At 40.9% G+C, this 13381-nt stretch overlaps 2 protein-coding genes across 12 annotated transcripts in view; one reads left to right on the top strand and one right to left on the bottom strand.

Annotated features, from left to right (window-relative positions):
- Positions 1–13381, bottom strand: part of ANO3 (anoctamin 3) — a 380410-nt gene that overhangs the window by 66389 nt on the left and 300640 nt on the right. For 10 of the 11 annotated variants that reach the window (XM_075927756.1, XM_075927758.1, XM_025185005.2 and 7 more), the window contains 3 exons: positions 10301–10422; positions 8262–8396; positions 2457–2553 (listed from right to left, as the gene is read on the bottom strand). In XM_075927756.1, coding sequence (XP_075783871.1) covers positions 2457–2553; positions 8262–8396; positions 10301–10422 — 354 coding nt within the window. The remainder of the gene's footprint in view (positions 1–2456; positions 2554–8261; positions 8397–10300; positions 10423–13381) is intronic. The other variant, XM_075927761.1, reaches the window with a different exon arrangement.
- MUC15 (mucin 15, cell surface associated) overlaps positions 1–13381 on the top strand; it is a 107595-nt gene that overhangs the window by 20901 nt on the left and 73313 nt on the right. The window lies entirely within an intron of this gene.

The following is a 13381-nucleotide window of genomic DNA, read 5'->3' as shown; positions in this document are numbered from 1 at the left end:
CAGACAAGGATAGGGCTCTCTGCAGATTCTAGGATCTGTTTATCAACAGGAGGGAAATGATGTGCAAAGGGGAGGGGAGGAAAAATGCATAATTTTCATCCCACTCTCTCTAGCCTTGCAAGAAATCACCAGGGCTTTATTAACTTCACAGTGAACCTTGGTGAAGTCAGATCTACCACTTGAGCAATGACACCCCAGTATCATGGGTAGGAAATATACATGTTCCTAATTAACTCACTGTGAATTGCAGGTGGTGTGAGGAAGGTACAAAAAAATTCCCTGATTCTCTGCCAATTTGACTGAGGAGAGAACATTTTCTTCCAAATCTCCTTATGGGATATCCGTTAGACCCCACAGCATCTATCAGCTTGGGTTCTCATTCCTAGTTCTGGTGCCAAGGGTTGACTGCTGAAATAGAGCCAAAAGAGGGTCCATGTGGCCTCTGTGCAGGATGAAATCCTGGAAGCTGGAAAATGCTGGCCAGTCAGCACCCATCTCACCCAGCTGGCCAATCAGTGCCAAGGAGTCCCATGGGAGGAGCTACCTATTTTCCCTTCACAAGCATTTCCCTCTCTTGATACCGGGACTGTCCCTCTTACACCTCTGGCCCCATCAATTTTCTCCACTCAGTGACATGGGAGGGTGGCAGTTAGCTCAGGCTTGGAATGTTCTCTCTCCCAGGCTGGAGTTTACAACGGTGTGTGATATTTACAGCACCAAACCTGCATCTTTAATAGAAGAGATAAAAGAGAGAAAACTTTTCTCCTGGAACAAGGATCTTAAAATGAAATGATTCAAAACTACTATATTGGTGATTGTAGTGTCCCTTCCAGTTAATTGCTGGGTAAGGTCGTTGTGTGCAGTTGTGACAGCACGTTGGTGTTTTCCCATCTCCTGCACCCCCGTAATGGCACGGACAGACTCCACCAGCCAGTAGAATAGAGGGAGTTTATTGCTTCTCCAGGATACAGCACAGCACAGATGTAATCTGGTTACAGGGCAGGCCTAGGATGCCTCAGCCCCCCTTGAGATGGGCCCCTGAACCCAGCCCGTTGCCTAGGCTGCTTCCTCCATGATACCAGCCAGAAACCTAACTAACTCACTTCCAGCCCTGCCCCCAGCAAGGGCTCCACCTCCCTTCTTCCCATTGTTCCGCTCCCTGGGGGATAACTTGTCAGACAGGTTCGAAGCCCCTTTGCATAATGACTCATCTCCTGCCCCGCTGGACCATGCTGCAGCCAGCAGCCAGTGGAGGTCACTCACAACCCACTGCCCACCCAGCATAGCAACCAGCAAGGTACCCCCTACTACATCACAGCAGTTAAAGAACTGCAATCCATAGGTGAATGCATTTCTGTGATGGGCAGCCCAGCAGTTTGTACAATGTTTTGGGTGCATCTGATGAAAGATTTATTGCTAGAGCTGGTCAGAAAAAATGATGGAGCCATTTTTTTTTGTCAAAAAAAGAAACTTTAAAATCAAGAGACTTCATAACATCAAGTCAATTAACATTTTGTTTTGGGGGAAAAAACCAAGCTCCGACAATATCAAAACATCCAGTTTCCACATTTTTTAAATTAAACCTATTTATTTGTCATTTTGCATTATTTCTGTTGTGTACCAGACTATATGTTATAAACACTAAAAATCAGTATGAAATGTTTTGATTAAAATTATTTTGAATTTTTCTTTCATAAAGAATTTCTCTGTTTTTTGATTTAGCTTCATTTTGAAATTAAACCAAAATTTCAAAATTCTTTAAAAAACTGAAATTTCTTTTCAAATTTTAACTATTATGCTTTAAAGCCAGAGCCATTTAAATTTCTATGAATATTGAGTTTTGAACAAGAATTATTTTGAGAAAGAAAAACTATTTTTAGCCTTGATAATATAATACAAACCAAAGTGGCTTGATTTATGTGTTCATGTATATACATTGCTTGCATTTAAAAGCAGTCAATGCTTGTGTTTGGGGGACAGCTTCCTGTAGCAGAAAATTAGACTGTGTTAGACCATTATGCTGGGTTGGTTAAACAAAGCAAACCACAGGACCATTATACATTTCCATCATAAAAAAAAATCCTTTAAAAGAACAGAAATTCAGTTACACTACAAGGGAAAAAGAAAAAAAACCCCGAGAACTTAATCATACAGGAAAGTAGAAAACACTACCAGAAAGGTTTGCTAAATCATTGGGCTTCTTCAGATGGACAAAAATAGAGGTAAGAAAAAAAATGTGCTCCGACACTAATTTTTAGAATCAGCTGTGATTGTTTCATCATTAATGAAACACAAACTATTTGAGTATAAAGGTTGCAAATATTTTTGTCACTGAAAGGTTAGCAGAGCATCTCCACTTTGTAGAGGTGCCTTTGCAGAAGTAACAGCAGCAATCATTATGCAGAGAGAATTGACTTTTAGATAGCATCAGCTTGCAGGACAAAGCTAATAATTACCTTTGCATAGATGCAGCTTTCGTTGAGTTTTTGTAGTGTGCAATTGCGTTCACACATAGGGCACATGATGGTTTCGTTTGCCTCACAGATCTCTTTGCTTAATAGAAAGATGGTAAAATAAAGGTTATAAAAAGGCTTCTTGCATTTTCCCAGATCTAAATGACACCATTTATAGTCTTAATTTGTTTGTAAGATACCTAGACCATGAAATAGGCGAATAAAAATCTAATTTTTAATGATCAATTTAATTTAAGAGCAAATCATTACTCACTGAAGTAAAGAGGAGCTTTGCAAACAACTTCAGCAGCAACAAGATTTGACCCTAGGCAAATTTAACAACATAATTGGATCTAATACTGCAGTCCTTATTTCTGCCAAGCACACATGGCTTTCCAGAATACTAACTACTTATCCTTAAATTTAGCCAAGTTAGGTACAGATTGGACCTCCCTGATCCAGCACTCTTGGGACCTGACCCAGATGAGGGATTTTGCTGAACCAGGGAAGGTCATTTCAGGATCCCCTGTTACTGGCTGCACCCCCAGCTGGATCAGCCGCCAGCCTCCTGGCCACCCCATGCCCCTCGCCAGCCCCACAGCCCTGCCAGTCCCCCCACCTTCCCTGCTAAGCCAGGCAGCCCAGCTCCCTGCGTACCAGGCTCCTGGCTGTACTTGGCACCCAGCTGCAGTGTGCTGGGCTCCTAGACCTTCCGGGCAGCCGCGATGTGGGATGCCAGGTTCCTGGACATGCCAGGCAGCCCAGCTATTGGGAGCCCTGCTGCCAGCCTTCCACTGGGACTCTCTGGTCCTGGAACATCCGTGGTCCTATTGGATCATGGATGTTGCTGGACCAGACAGTCCTAGTTAACAGAGGTTCAACCTGTAGTAATATTTATGCCACTCTTTAAAACACAGGGAACAGATCCTCAGCTGGTGTAGACTCTAGGTCTGGCAACATTAATGGAGCCATGTCAATCTGCATAATCTGAAAGATCTGGCCAAGCACATGTACAGTGACAAGGAGTGAAATCCCAGTCCCAGTGAAGTCAATAGAAAAGTTAGATCTACTAAAGTAAAGCCAGGATTTCACCCAAGATATTTAAAGTCAAAAACATCCAAAGCAGGTGGCAACTAGTTTTACTGGGGAAGGGTGAGCGCAAACGGTGGAAAACATCTAGCACTTGTATTTTGAGTATTTGTGTTTAAATTTCCCCCCAAATTGTATCATTTATGGGGACAAACAAAACAAGAGCCATTATTGTAATGACATTTCAGTTACAGATTGAAAAATAAATCTTGAGCTATCCAATTAGTGTGGCCCTCAGAAGACCCTGAAACTCACTAAGGTGCTTACGTACATGAGCAGTCTCCTGGGACTACTCACATTCTTAACGTTAGGCACATTATTCAATACCTTGATTCTAATGCCACCCTGTTGATTTGTAGAGCACCCACAGGTAGGTTTTGTGATTCTATTGATCATGCACACTCGCACATGCCTCGCTGCACATAACAAAATATATTCCACACATGAATGGAAAAAAATCTGCACATGAATGGAAAGATTAAAGAGAACATTGACCACTACATCACTTAGTCTGATCTCCTGTATAGGCCACCAGTGCAACCCAGCACCTGCATATTAACCAAAATTAACTGAAATTAAACCAAAGTATCACATCCCATAGAAGACTAAACCATTACATGCCAAAGGCAGAGAATATGAAGGATCAAGGTTCATCAGTGCCCAAGGCTTCTATGATTGTGGGGAAATGATTAAGTGAGAGATACCCAGATAATCTTGGCAGGTGACCTGCGTCCACATGCTGCAGAGGAAGGCAAAAAATCCCAAGGTCACTGAAAATCTGACATGCAAGTGAATTTCTTTCCAACTCCACACAGACCTTGAGCATGTGAGCAAGAACCAGCCAGTTAAGTACCTGAGAGAGAAACTGCTTGGTGCTACCTCAAAGCCCTTCCCTGATGAATGTCCCATCTAGCATGGCCATTCCTGATGCTTCATAGGAAGGACACTGGAAAAAAATTCTTCCCAGATTACACTGGGGGACAGAGGGGGGAGGGAATCCCTTCCTGGCCCCTATGGGTAGTCAGTTGAAACCCTGAAGCATGAGCTTTTAGGATCCGTAGTAGGGATGGAGAGTATGTAACCTCACTGTCCCACAAAATACCAGATACGTACTGTTGCTAAGGGTTCTGTAAAATGGAAACCTTGTTAAATAACCATGTACGGTGTCCCTCTTTAGCTTAACTTTAGCCTTAGGATTCTGACCATTTCTAAATTCTTTCCTCCTTTCTCCATTAGGGGAAATGAGGGTATTCTAGTCTGCAAAGCCTTGCTCGTCTTCCTGCAGGCTGTTATCTTCTGAATCCCCTGCTCGCGTGTTCCTCTTGAAGCTGACCCCTCTGAGTTGCTTACCCACATTGGACACTAGCCACAAGATACTGCTACATTACCAGCTCCATTTAATACACCTCTTAAGTTCCTGTCCTAAGTCCTTATCATTACCATGCTGGCCCAAACAAACTTCCCTTACCACGGATAAACTGAGGCTGCAATAGCTTCCTTAGGCAGTAAAAGAGATGAAATACAAATGCAAAAGAATCCAGTTTGATTTTGGTTTACACATACTCTTGCTGGTATGGGTTCTATTAAAGATCTCATGGAATCTGAACTCACAGCAATTTGATAATTGATAACTCACAGTAATTTGATACAAACCCACTGTATTTTTCTGATACAACTATATACATCTCCAAACAGAATCATGGAACTAGTTTTCACCACTGTAAAGTACAGCCTTGCACTACCATGCATGGTAGCCTTAATACCAATGATGAGTGCTGGAAACAACATGGGACTTTTGATGGAATGATCTGCCCAGCCCATCAGCTGTGATAGGGAAACAAAAAGACCTCTGAATCTCCAAGCTCCTCTGCAGATAGAAATGGGAAAACCATGTTTTAAAACACAGGTAATATATTATATTTGTTGGTGTTGAATAAATGGCTGATGGAGATTAAATGAAATTTGCTCCTAAACCACTAGAGGGAGGATTTGTATTTCCCAAAGAGCACTTTTACATAATACTAGCAGTTGAGGGGTTGCTCAACATTTCTGAGCAAAGTGCTTTTTTCCCCAAAAAATCTAATTTGATCAGTCAGCAGGATTTTTTTAAAAAGCTTGGTGAACACAGAACAGAGATTGTGTCACTAATGCCCATAAACAGTTTTAGAAGCAAAATCTAAAGTGCTATTTATAGTTAACATGTTCATGATAAAGGGCATTACTAAAATAAAAAGTCAACCTGGCATCAATTGGTACTGTACTGAATAATCACATTTTTTTAATAGGTTTTGGGGCAATGTGAACATTTGTCAGACAACATGCCCTGGCACAAAATTAAAATCTCTAAGGTTAACTGTTTTCATTGAGATAAAAACATAGACTTGTAACATTTACAGAGTGCAAATCGAAACAGTAAATTACTAACGCCACCTAGCATTTATACCACACTCCTCTTTGAAGTGCTTTACAAATATTAACTCAATAATACTAGAATCACAGACTATAAACATGGAAAAGACAGATGAGGTCATTTATTCTCTCTCTATGCTAAGGGAGGATACTTTGCTGTCTTTACAATCTAGTTTACTAGAGGTTTTGTTGCTGTTGTTGTTGTTGTTTTTGTTACACTACACCAGAGTAGACAAGGACATATTGTAAGAACAGATTACTTTTTGTGTGTTGCTGTCCTCTACTGTATAAAATTAAAACTGCTAAAACAAGAGTCAGAAACTATCAACAGCTAAAATACTTCAGCTCAAATGCTAGGGGCATATGGTTTGGGATCAAGAAGATCTGAATTCTATCCTGGCTTTCATTGTCACGGTTTGCAGCATAAAACTCGTGTTCCTACATGACCTAAAACTGTGGGTGGGGATCACAAAGTGGGTCATGACTGCCTTTGAATGGGGTCACCAGATGCCCAAACTCCACTAACCAGGGCCAAAGCCGAGTGAAGACAGCAACCTGCACGGGCCTAAGGTGTGTGGGGGAGTCGGCATTGTACTTCTGGAAGGGGCAGGGTCGAGGGTGGAAAGGATGGGTCTGGGTGCTCTCTCCAGCTCTCAAAGTCGCAGAGCACATGGCGATTTCAAGGGCCTGGGGCTCCGGCTGCTACCATAGCAACAGTGGCAGTCACGAGGACTGGGCCTCTGAATCACTGTGCTCCCCGGCAATTGACCTTTTTTCCCCCTGTCAACAGGCCTGGTGAAGCCAATGCCAAGAGCTGCAACCCTGGGCAGCAGAATTCAGGTTACAGGCCCACTGCCTGGGGCTGAAGCCCTTGAGCTTCAGTTTTGTCCCCGCCCCAACCAGAGGAGTGGGGCTTGGGCTTTGTCCCCTCCCCCAACCCAGGTCAGAAGGGCTTGGGTGGGCTCTGGCTCAGGCCCCTCCTCCTGGGATCATGAAGTAATTTTTGTTGACAGAAGAGCATCATGGTGCAATGAAGTTTGAGCATCCCTGACCTAATTTGCTTGTGTTGAATATTCTGAAATTTCTGTGTCGCTAGTATTCACGCTTCCTCTTGTGGGGTTCAGTTTCCTCTTTTGTTTGGGTGAATCTTTCATAAAGCAAGGGAAAGTGGAAATCTGGTTGTAAAACTAGAAAAATATAAAAAAGAGAACACACGGACCTATATATTCGAAACTACTTGTAACTCCATTTTAAAATTAACTCAATTTCATGTTGTACGTTTGCATTTCAAACGTACAACATGGAATAAAAACAATAAAACATCTCAACACAATGAAATACACTGTGTTTGGCTGATATCACAACCTGCAATGGTATTTGATTGTTTCCAAAGCTTTAATTAAGCACTGCAGGTGGACTTCGTAAAGTACAGGATAAAGACAATTTAAAGGAAGGTAAAGTGCTCATTGTTCAAAGGCTAAAATGCATCAATTTTCTACAAAATTTGGCTCCATTAAGGTAACAGTCTGAGCATGCAAATTACTAGTAAGCACAGACTAAACTTTATACTTTAATCCCATGGGTTAGCATTCTGCATTGAGGAACTAATCACTCCTAATGGAAAGCTTTGAAAAGAAGAGTCTCTTTTTAGAAACTTCTCCTTACAACATATCAGACATTTGCTTTAGCACAATTTCTCTTCCCTTCTTTCTTAAGTTGACATCATCAGCTCCTCCTAGGATAGACCCATATCAGGCAAAATTCACTTTGAAACTTCAGTGGCTTTCATGCTGCACAGCACTCAACTGTGATCTCTCCCGCACCAATATTAAATGAGTGTAGCTCAATTGGTTACAAGGGAGTTGGCTCTTAATTTACACCAGTGAAGCGGGGAGAAGAATTATGTTCAGAGTTTCAATGATATCAGAGAATTGTCATGAATTCTGCTCACCATAGTGAGAACCGTTCATAGGAGGTCATTTGCAATCACTTATCTTCAGCTCAGTATTTGCTGTATTTCCTTGTACTCAGAGTTGGAAATGCTGCAAACATATAAATATAGGTACCACGAATGGCAACTGTCCAGTTTTTTATGTAAATGGTTATATAGAGGAGATGTCTCTGATGACATAACCGAGTCCTCATTTGGATTATTATGAAAAGCTGTTAAGTCAATCAAATGTTTAAACTCTGATTGAAGAGATGCAACATTTAGCTAAGGTTGTGTCTGGCTGCTACTTGCCTTTTCAGCAATGGAACTAGCAAAAATAACTTGCAGTTGCTAAAATGGGATTTCATTGTGTATCATACCTTACTTGGCTAGAATCCATCGTAAATAATCCATAAAGGAAAACAAACAGCCCGACAAGTGCAGCAGGAATGAGCATTCCAGTGTACCATCCCAACCAAGCAAAATAAAGACCAATTTTTTCACCAAAATACCGCCTGTGTGAGACAGCAAAAACAAACAGTTTGAAATAAATGATCATGCCCATCTTGATAACATTACAGGCATTATAAAAGGAAATAACAATTGTTAGATTTATTTTCATTTATTGTATTTTAGTAACATTTGTGCCAAATACATTTTATTTCACTCTGGCATTATAATTTAGTGGCACTATTTGCAGTCTAGCCAACAGACATATCCCCTAAGGGTACAGCTACAGTGCACTGCAATTTTACATGGCTGCAGTGATTTAAAGTATTCCATTACTTCAGCGCTGTTAAAAGCAGGAAGTTATAAAACAGCATATTTGTTAATATTAAATCCGAAAAGTTTGGACGCAGTGCTATGTGAATACTTTCATGTACCAAAAATTATAGAACCTGGGTCTGTAGAGCAACCAGGCAGCTGATATCTCCAGGCTGTAACTAACTTGCACGGCACTTCCCATGAACTTGTTGAAGACACAGACATGGGAAGTTCTGCCTTAAGGATTTGATGGACAGCAGCTCCATGACTCCTGATTGGCTTTCTACCCTATATACACCCAAGATATGTCTAGGTAGTATCCTGGTGACTGTGTGGCTCATCTGTAGCTGTCATGACTTCCAGCTCCTTACTTTTGAATTCCTGGCTTCACTCTGGCATGGTTTCGGCTTTGGCTCCTGACTCAGTCCCTGGCCTGTATTAATCCTGGCCTGAACCTACCTACAAACTCTTCTGGTATTTCCAGACTCAGATTTGCCCCTGCTCTTGGCCTTGACCGCCCTTGTTGAGATCCTGACAAGGAAGGTGACAAAGAGCTTGTTCTCACATAACATGAAGTGAACAATTTTAAAAAATATATGCTGGATTGTCACAGAAATCTTTTGTTACAGAAAGTAGTATTGCATGGAGAGTGTGAGTTCAAGATTCAGTCCTGATTCTTCAAAATTGGGCCAAATTTTGCCAAAAGATTGAGATGGCTAGAAAGTAAAGCATCAAGCCTACTATTTGGTCAGAAGGACACCCATACCCATGCACAGCCTCACTGTCTTCCATGCAGGGGCAGCCCGTGGATGTAGGCAATCTCGGCAGTTGCCTAGGGTGCCGCATAAAACGTCACACCATTGAGGGCTATGGAGGCGGGGGCGTTGATCATGCATTCCGCCTAGGGCGCCAGTTGCCGGCTACTCTCCTCGAGCCTCTCCTGCTTCTGTAGGGCCATAAGAGCCCACTCTCACGTCAGATTGCAGTATGAGACCTAACATTGACTAGAACTGACAGTAAGCAGAAATGAATGGACGTGTCTGTATTCACTGTTCAAGATGAGTGAAATGCAAAAAAACAGACACCATTAATTACAAGGAAAATAATTTTTAAAATTATTTTAGTTTTAATAATTCCTGATGTTAATAGCAAAACAGGTCAAGGAAATTATATATAAATTCCAACAATGATTGTATCAAAACTAGATTTGTATTTTAAAACATTTCTGCCATAAACCCTCACCCTTGCAAGCCAATCCATGTGGTAGCAGCCATTTGGAGCTTCACTGATTTCAACAAGCCTCTGGCTGGGATAAGGGTCTATCTGTGCCAATAAGATGGCAGAACTGAGCTGTAGGCCTTCTCTCTGAAAGCTGTTCCATGAGGGTGGTCTCTGCACCTTCCTGGGGTCCCCTGAAATCAATGAGCCTACAGAAGGATCCATCAGCACTGAACAACTGGCAGAGCTGAGGCCATGCACTGTAATTAGAAGTAACTAAATTCCATCAATAAAGCAAAACCACACATTTTTGCTCCAAAATTTTGTTTATTTTAAATATAAAATCCCTGTAATTTTCAGCAGAATGTGTGGTCAGTCTACCCACTGCCTAGCTTTTCACGTCATTGAACCAAGCTGGGTAGCATTGTATGAGTACCTGATTAAATCCAGAGGCTGGTATTTGTACCACATTCCCCACCGTGCCCAGCGCTCATATAATAGGTGTCTGTGATTTTGAGCTCCATGCGTTTTGATGGGATGTCTGCTCTTGTGGCTTCCCTGAATCACAGAAAAAAAATTAACCAAGATCTTTCTGTATCACTGGGAAAGAAAGAGGCATTAAAAATTCATTTGGATTCAAATTTAAATAAGAACATTACTTTTTTGATGACACATATTCATTTATTACTAATAGTTATAGAAAATGTAGTCCTGAGTTCATTGTTAAGCCTGATATAACAGAGATGATTACAAACTTCTCTGCAATGACAAATTTCAGCCAGTACAGATTTAAAGACCCATGCCAAAGTATTCTTTCCTGACTAAATAGATTCCTACCACTTTTCAATGAGGATGCACAGAGTCAGGTCTAGTATTTGTAGGTCCTGGATATTTGGTCTTGTATAAGTATAAATATTTTCCAGATGTTTTTAGGCTCCTAAGAGCCACATATGTAGACATGTTTTGCTTTTGTTTTGATCTCCTGTGTAATTCCACCCATTTCCAATCATTTTAATGGGTTTACTTCTGATTTGCAAGTGTAAAACAAGAGAATCAGTAATAACTTCTATACAAAGATTACTGCGAGAGTGTGAAGGTTGTGATCAGGGGTTCATTATGTTACACAGGTCACTTGTCGATCCATGGAATTTCTTTTAATAGATGATGGAAATAGCATGGGAAGACCAGAGCTGGCATTATTTTGTCCCCACAAACAACACCTTTTTTGGCTCTGTCTGGATTACATTACAACTTGAATGCAGAATTTTCAGGCCCTTTCTAAGTGAAATCACCAACCTCCCGTGGTTCCACATTCAGTTCTGACATTAGACAGTACTCTAGTTGAAGGCCATGTTTTTGTTTAATAAGGCATACCATTGTAGTGGCCATTCCCTTGCATTTAATGGCTTTATGAACTAGGGACTGATTTGGTTCACTATTTTGAAGATAATATACCATCCATTAAAAGCTCTAAAGCACCCCTGGGTTGCATTTGTTTTAACATTTCTAAACCTCAACCATTTTTATAGTCACTTCATTGAAGGTATTTTATTTTAAAAAGCACCATTTACTCTCTCTTCTCTAACCCAGCAAGGCTTAAGGATATGACACAATAGCACAAGCTGCACCCAATTTTCTACAAAATGCGCCTGCCAAGAACCACTAGTGTCCCTGCATAGTGTAAACAGTAAAAAGTATCGGAAAATAACTTTCCATTGCATTATTTCTGAGCCTGCCACTGGGGGAGGCTCAGCAGTCAAAGAGATTTGGAAAACATGAGGATCCAATGGATAAGACTGGAAATCAGTTTCCATCCTGCTGTAAAACATCTTTCATCCCATTCAGCCAAGTGCTTCCTCTCTGGAGGGTGCTAGTCTCCACTTCCACGTGAATTAGCAATGATCCAGAAACTGGTTAGAGGGGTTACAGTTCACCATCTTGGTAAGGAGTCCAGTATTGCATGAAATCCATTTCACACGTAGACTACTCAAGCCTATCAAGTCATAACTCCATAGGCAGGAGGGGAGACACAGTGGGCTGCCTTCATAGGAGGCACAAGATTGGACTTCATGTCTCTTCAGCCAGTTCCCAGAGTCCTTTCAAAGTTAGCAGTCACACGTATTGTTAAACCTTGTAAAGATCTTCCTCTCTCTCTCTCTCTCTCTCTCTCTCTCTCTCGCTCTCTCCCTCTCTTTTCTTAAAGATTTGTCAAGCTTATTTGAGTTTGTTGACACTTTCTTGTAATGTAAATGCATAGTTCTCAAACTGTCCTCACCCCTCTTCCCAACCCCATGCTTAACCTAAGTCAATTTTAAAAAAGACATCACAGAAAAAGGGGGACACATTCTTCTCAATCAGATCCAGGCAATCCCAAAGTGAATATGGATCTTAGGGGTAACTTAATATAGGTTGAATCTTTCTAGTGCAGCATTCTCTGGTCTGATAACATCCGTGGTCCAGCATGATTTCAGTAAGCTAGATGTCCACTTCTCATGGGAGTGGCTAAATTCCCTGTGGTTCCATAAAGTTTCGTTACAGCCACCGGTCTTGGTTCTTAGTGTTCTGTGCTGTTATTTACCTCTAATTTATCCCCTAAATGTCTTCTAAGAGCCCAGTAAGCAGTTGAAGTGATGGTAATGCTGCTAGACGATATTGACTTCCTGTGGTTCGGCAAATTCTTTCGTTTGGCACTGGTCAGGTCACGAAGATGCCAGACTAGAGAGGTTCAATCTGTATAAAAATTGGCCTAATGTGGTTTTCTAGCTAAAGGGGAGCATCTCTCCCACCACAAAGCAAGTTTGGCATAAATGGATGCCATAAGTAAAACAGAAATGTGCTGAGATTTTTATTAGAATCTCTGTTTTTTTTTCCCACTGATTTGCCACGGCAAAATATGAACACAACAACACTCACATTGGGTTGAACTTTTAACTTGCTGTGTCACACTGGGTTGGAAATTAAAAATATAAAATATCTTATCCCTAGTCTTTCATGCAGGTCCTTGTGCTGATTTTTTAATTGCAACTGCAATAAAATAATGACTCACTAATGTGATGATATTAAAGTACTGTAATAGTTTGCAGTATAACTAGAGACAGTTATTTACACTAAAAAAAAAGAAGCATGTGAGAATAAGTGAGAAAATGTGATTGCAGAAGTGAGAAAAAGCTCTCACTGTTACAAGGACTTTTTATTTCCACTGGATTGGTTACTATTCCCCTAAAATCAATAACACCTAGCTGAAGCATTAATAATGAAAACATGAGTGGTATATTGAGAGGACTGTTATTTTATCCTCCCCTGCCTTCAAGATAAAGTTCTATACAACTATTCAGAAATAGTTTTCACTGCAAATTTTAATATTAGTTTTCCCGTATTCGATCCACTGAAAAATAAATTAGAAAAATAGGACATTTTGTCTACAGCATGCAACAGTAATTTGAACAATTGGAACAATTTATATTCTCTTTAACAATCTCACATGCAATGTCCATTTAAAATGTACATAGTACAGGAC

Source organism: Pelodiscus sinensis, chromosome 4 (genome assembly GCF_049634645.1).
Source record: "Pelodiscus sinensis isolate JC-2024 chromosome 4, ASM4963464v1, whole genome shotgun sequence".
NCBI lineage: Eukaryota > Metazoa > Chordata > Testudines > Trionychidae > Pelodiscus > Pelodiscus sinensis.
The sequence above is the reverse complement of the archived record's forward strand: the minus strand, read 5'-3'. Positions and strand labels throughout refer to the sequence as shown.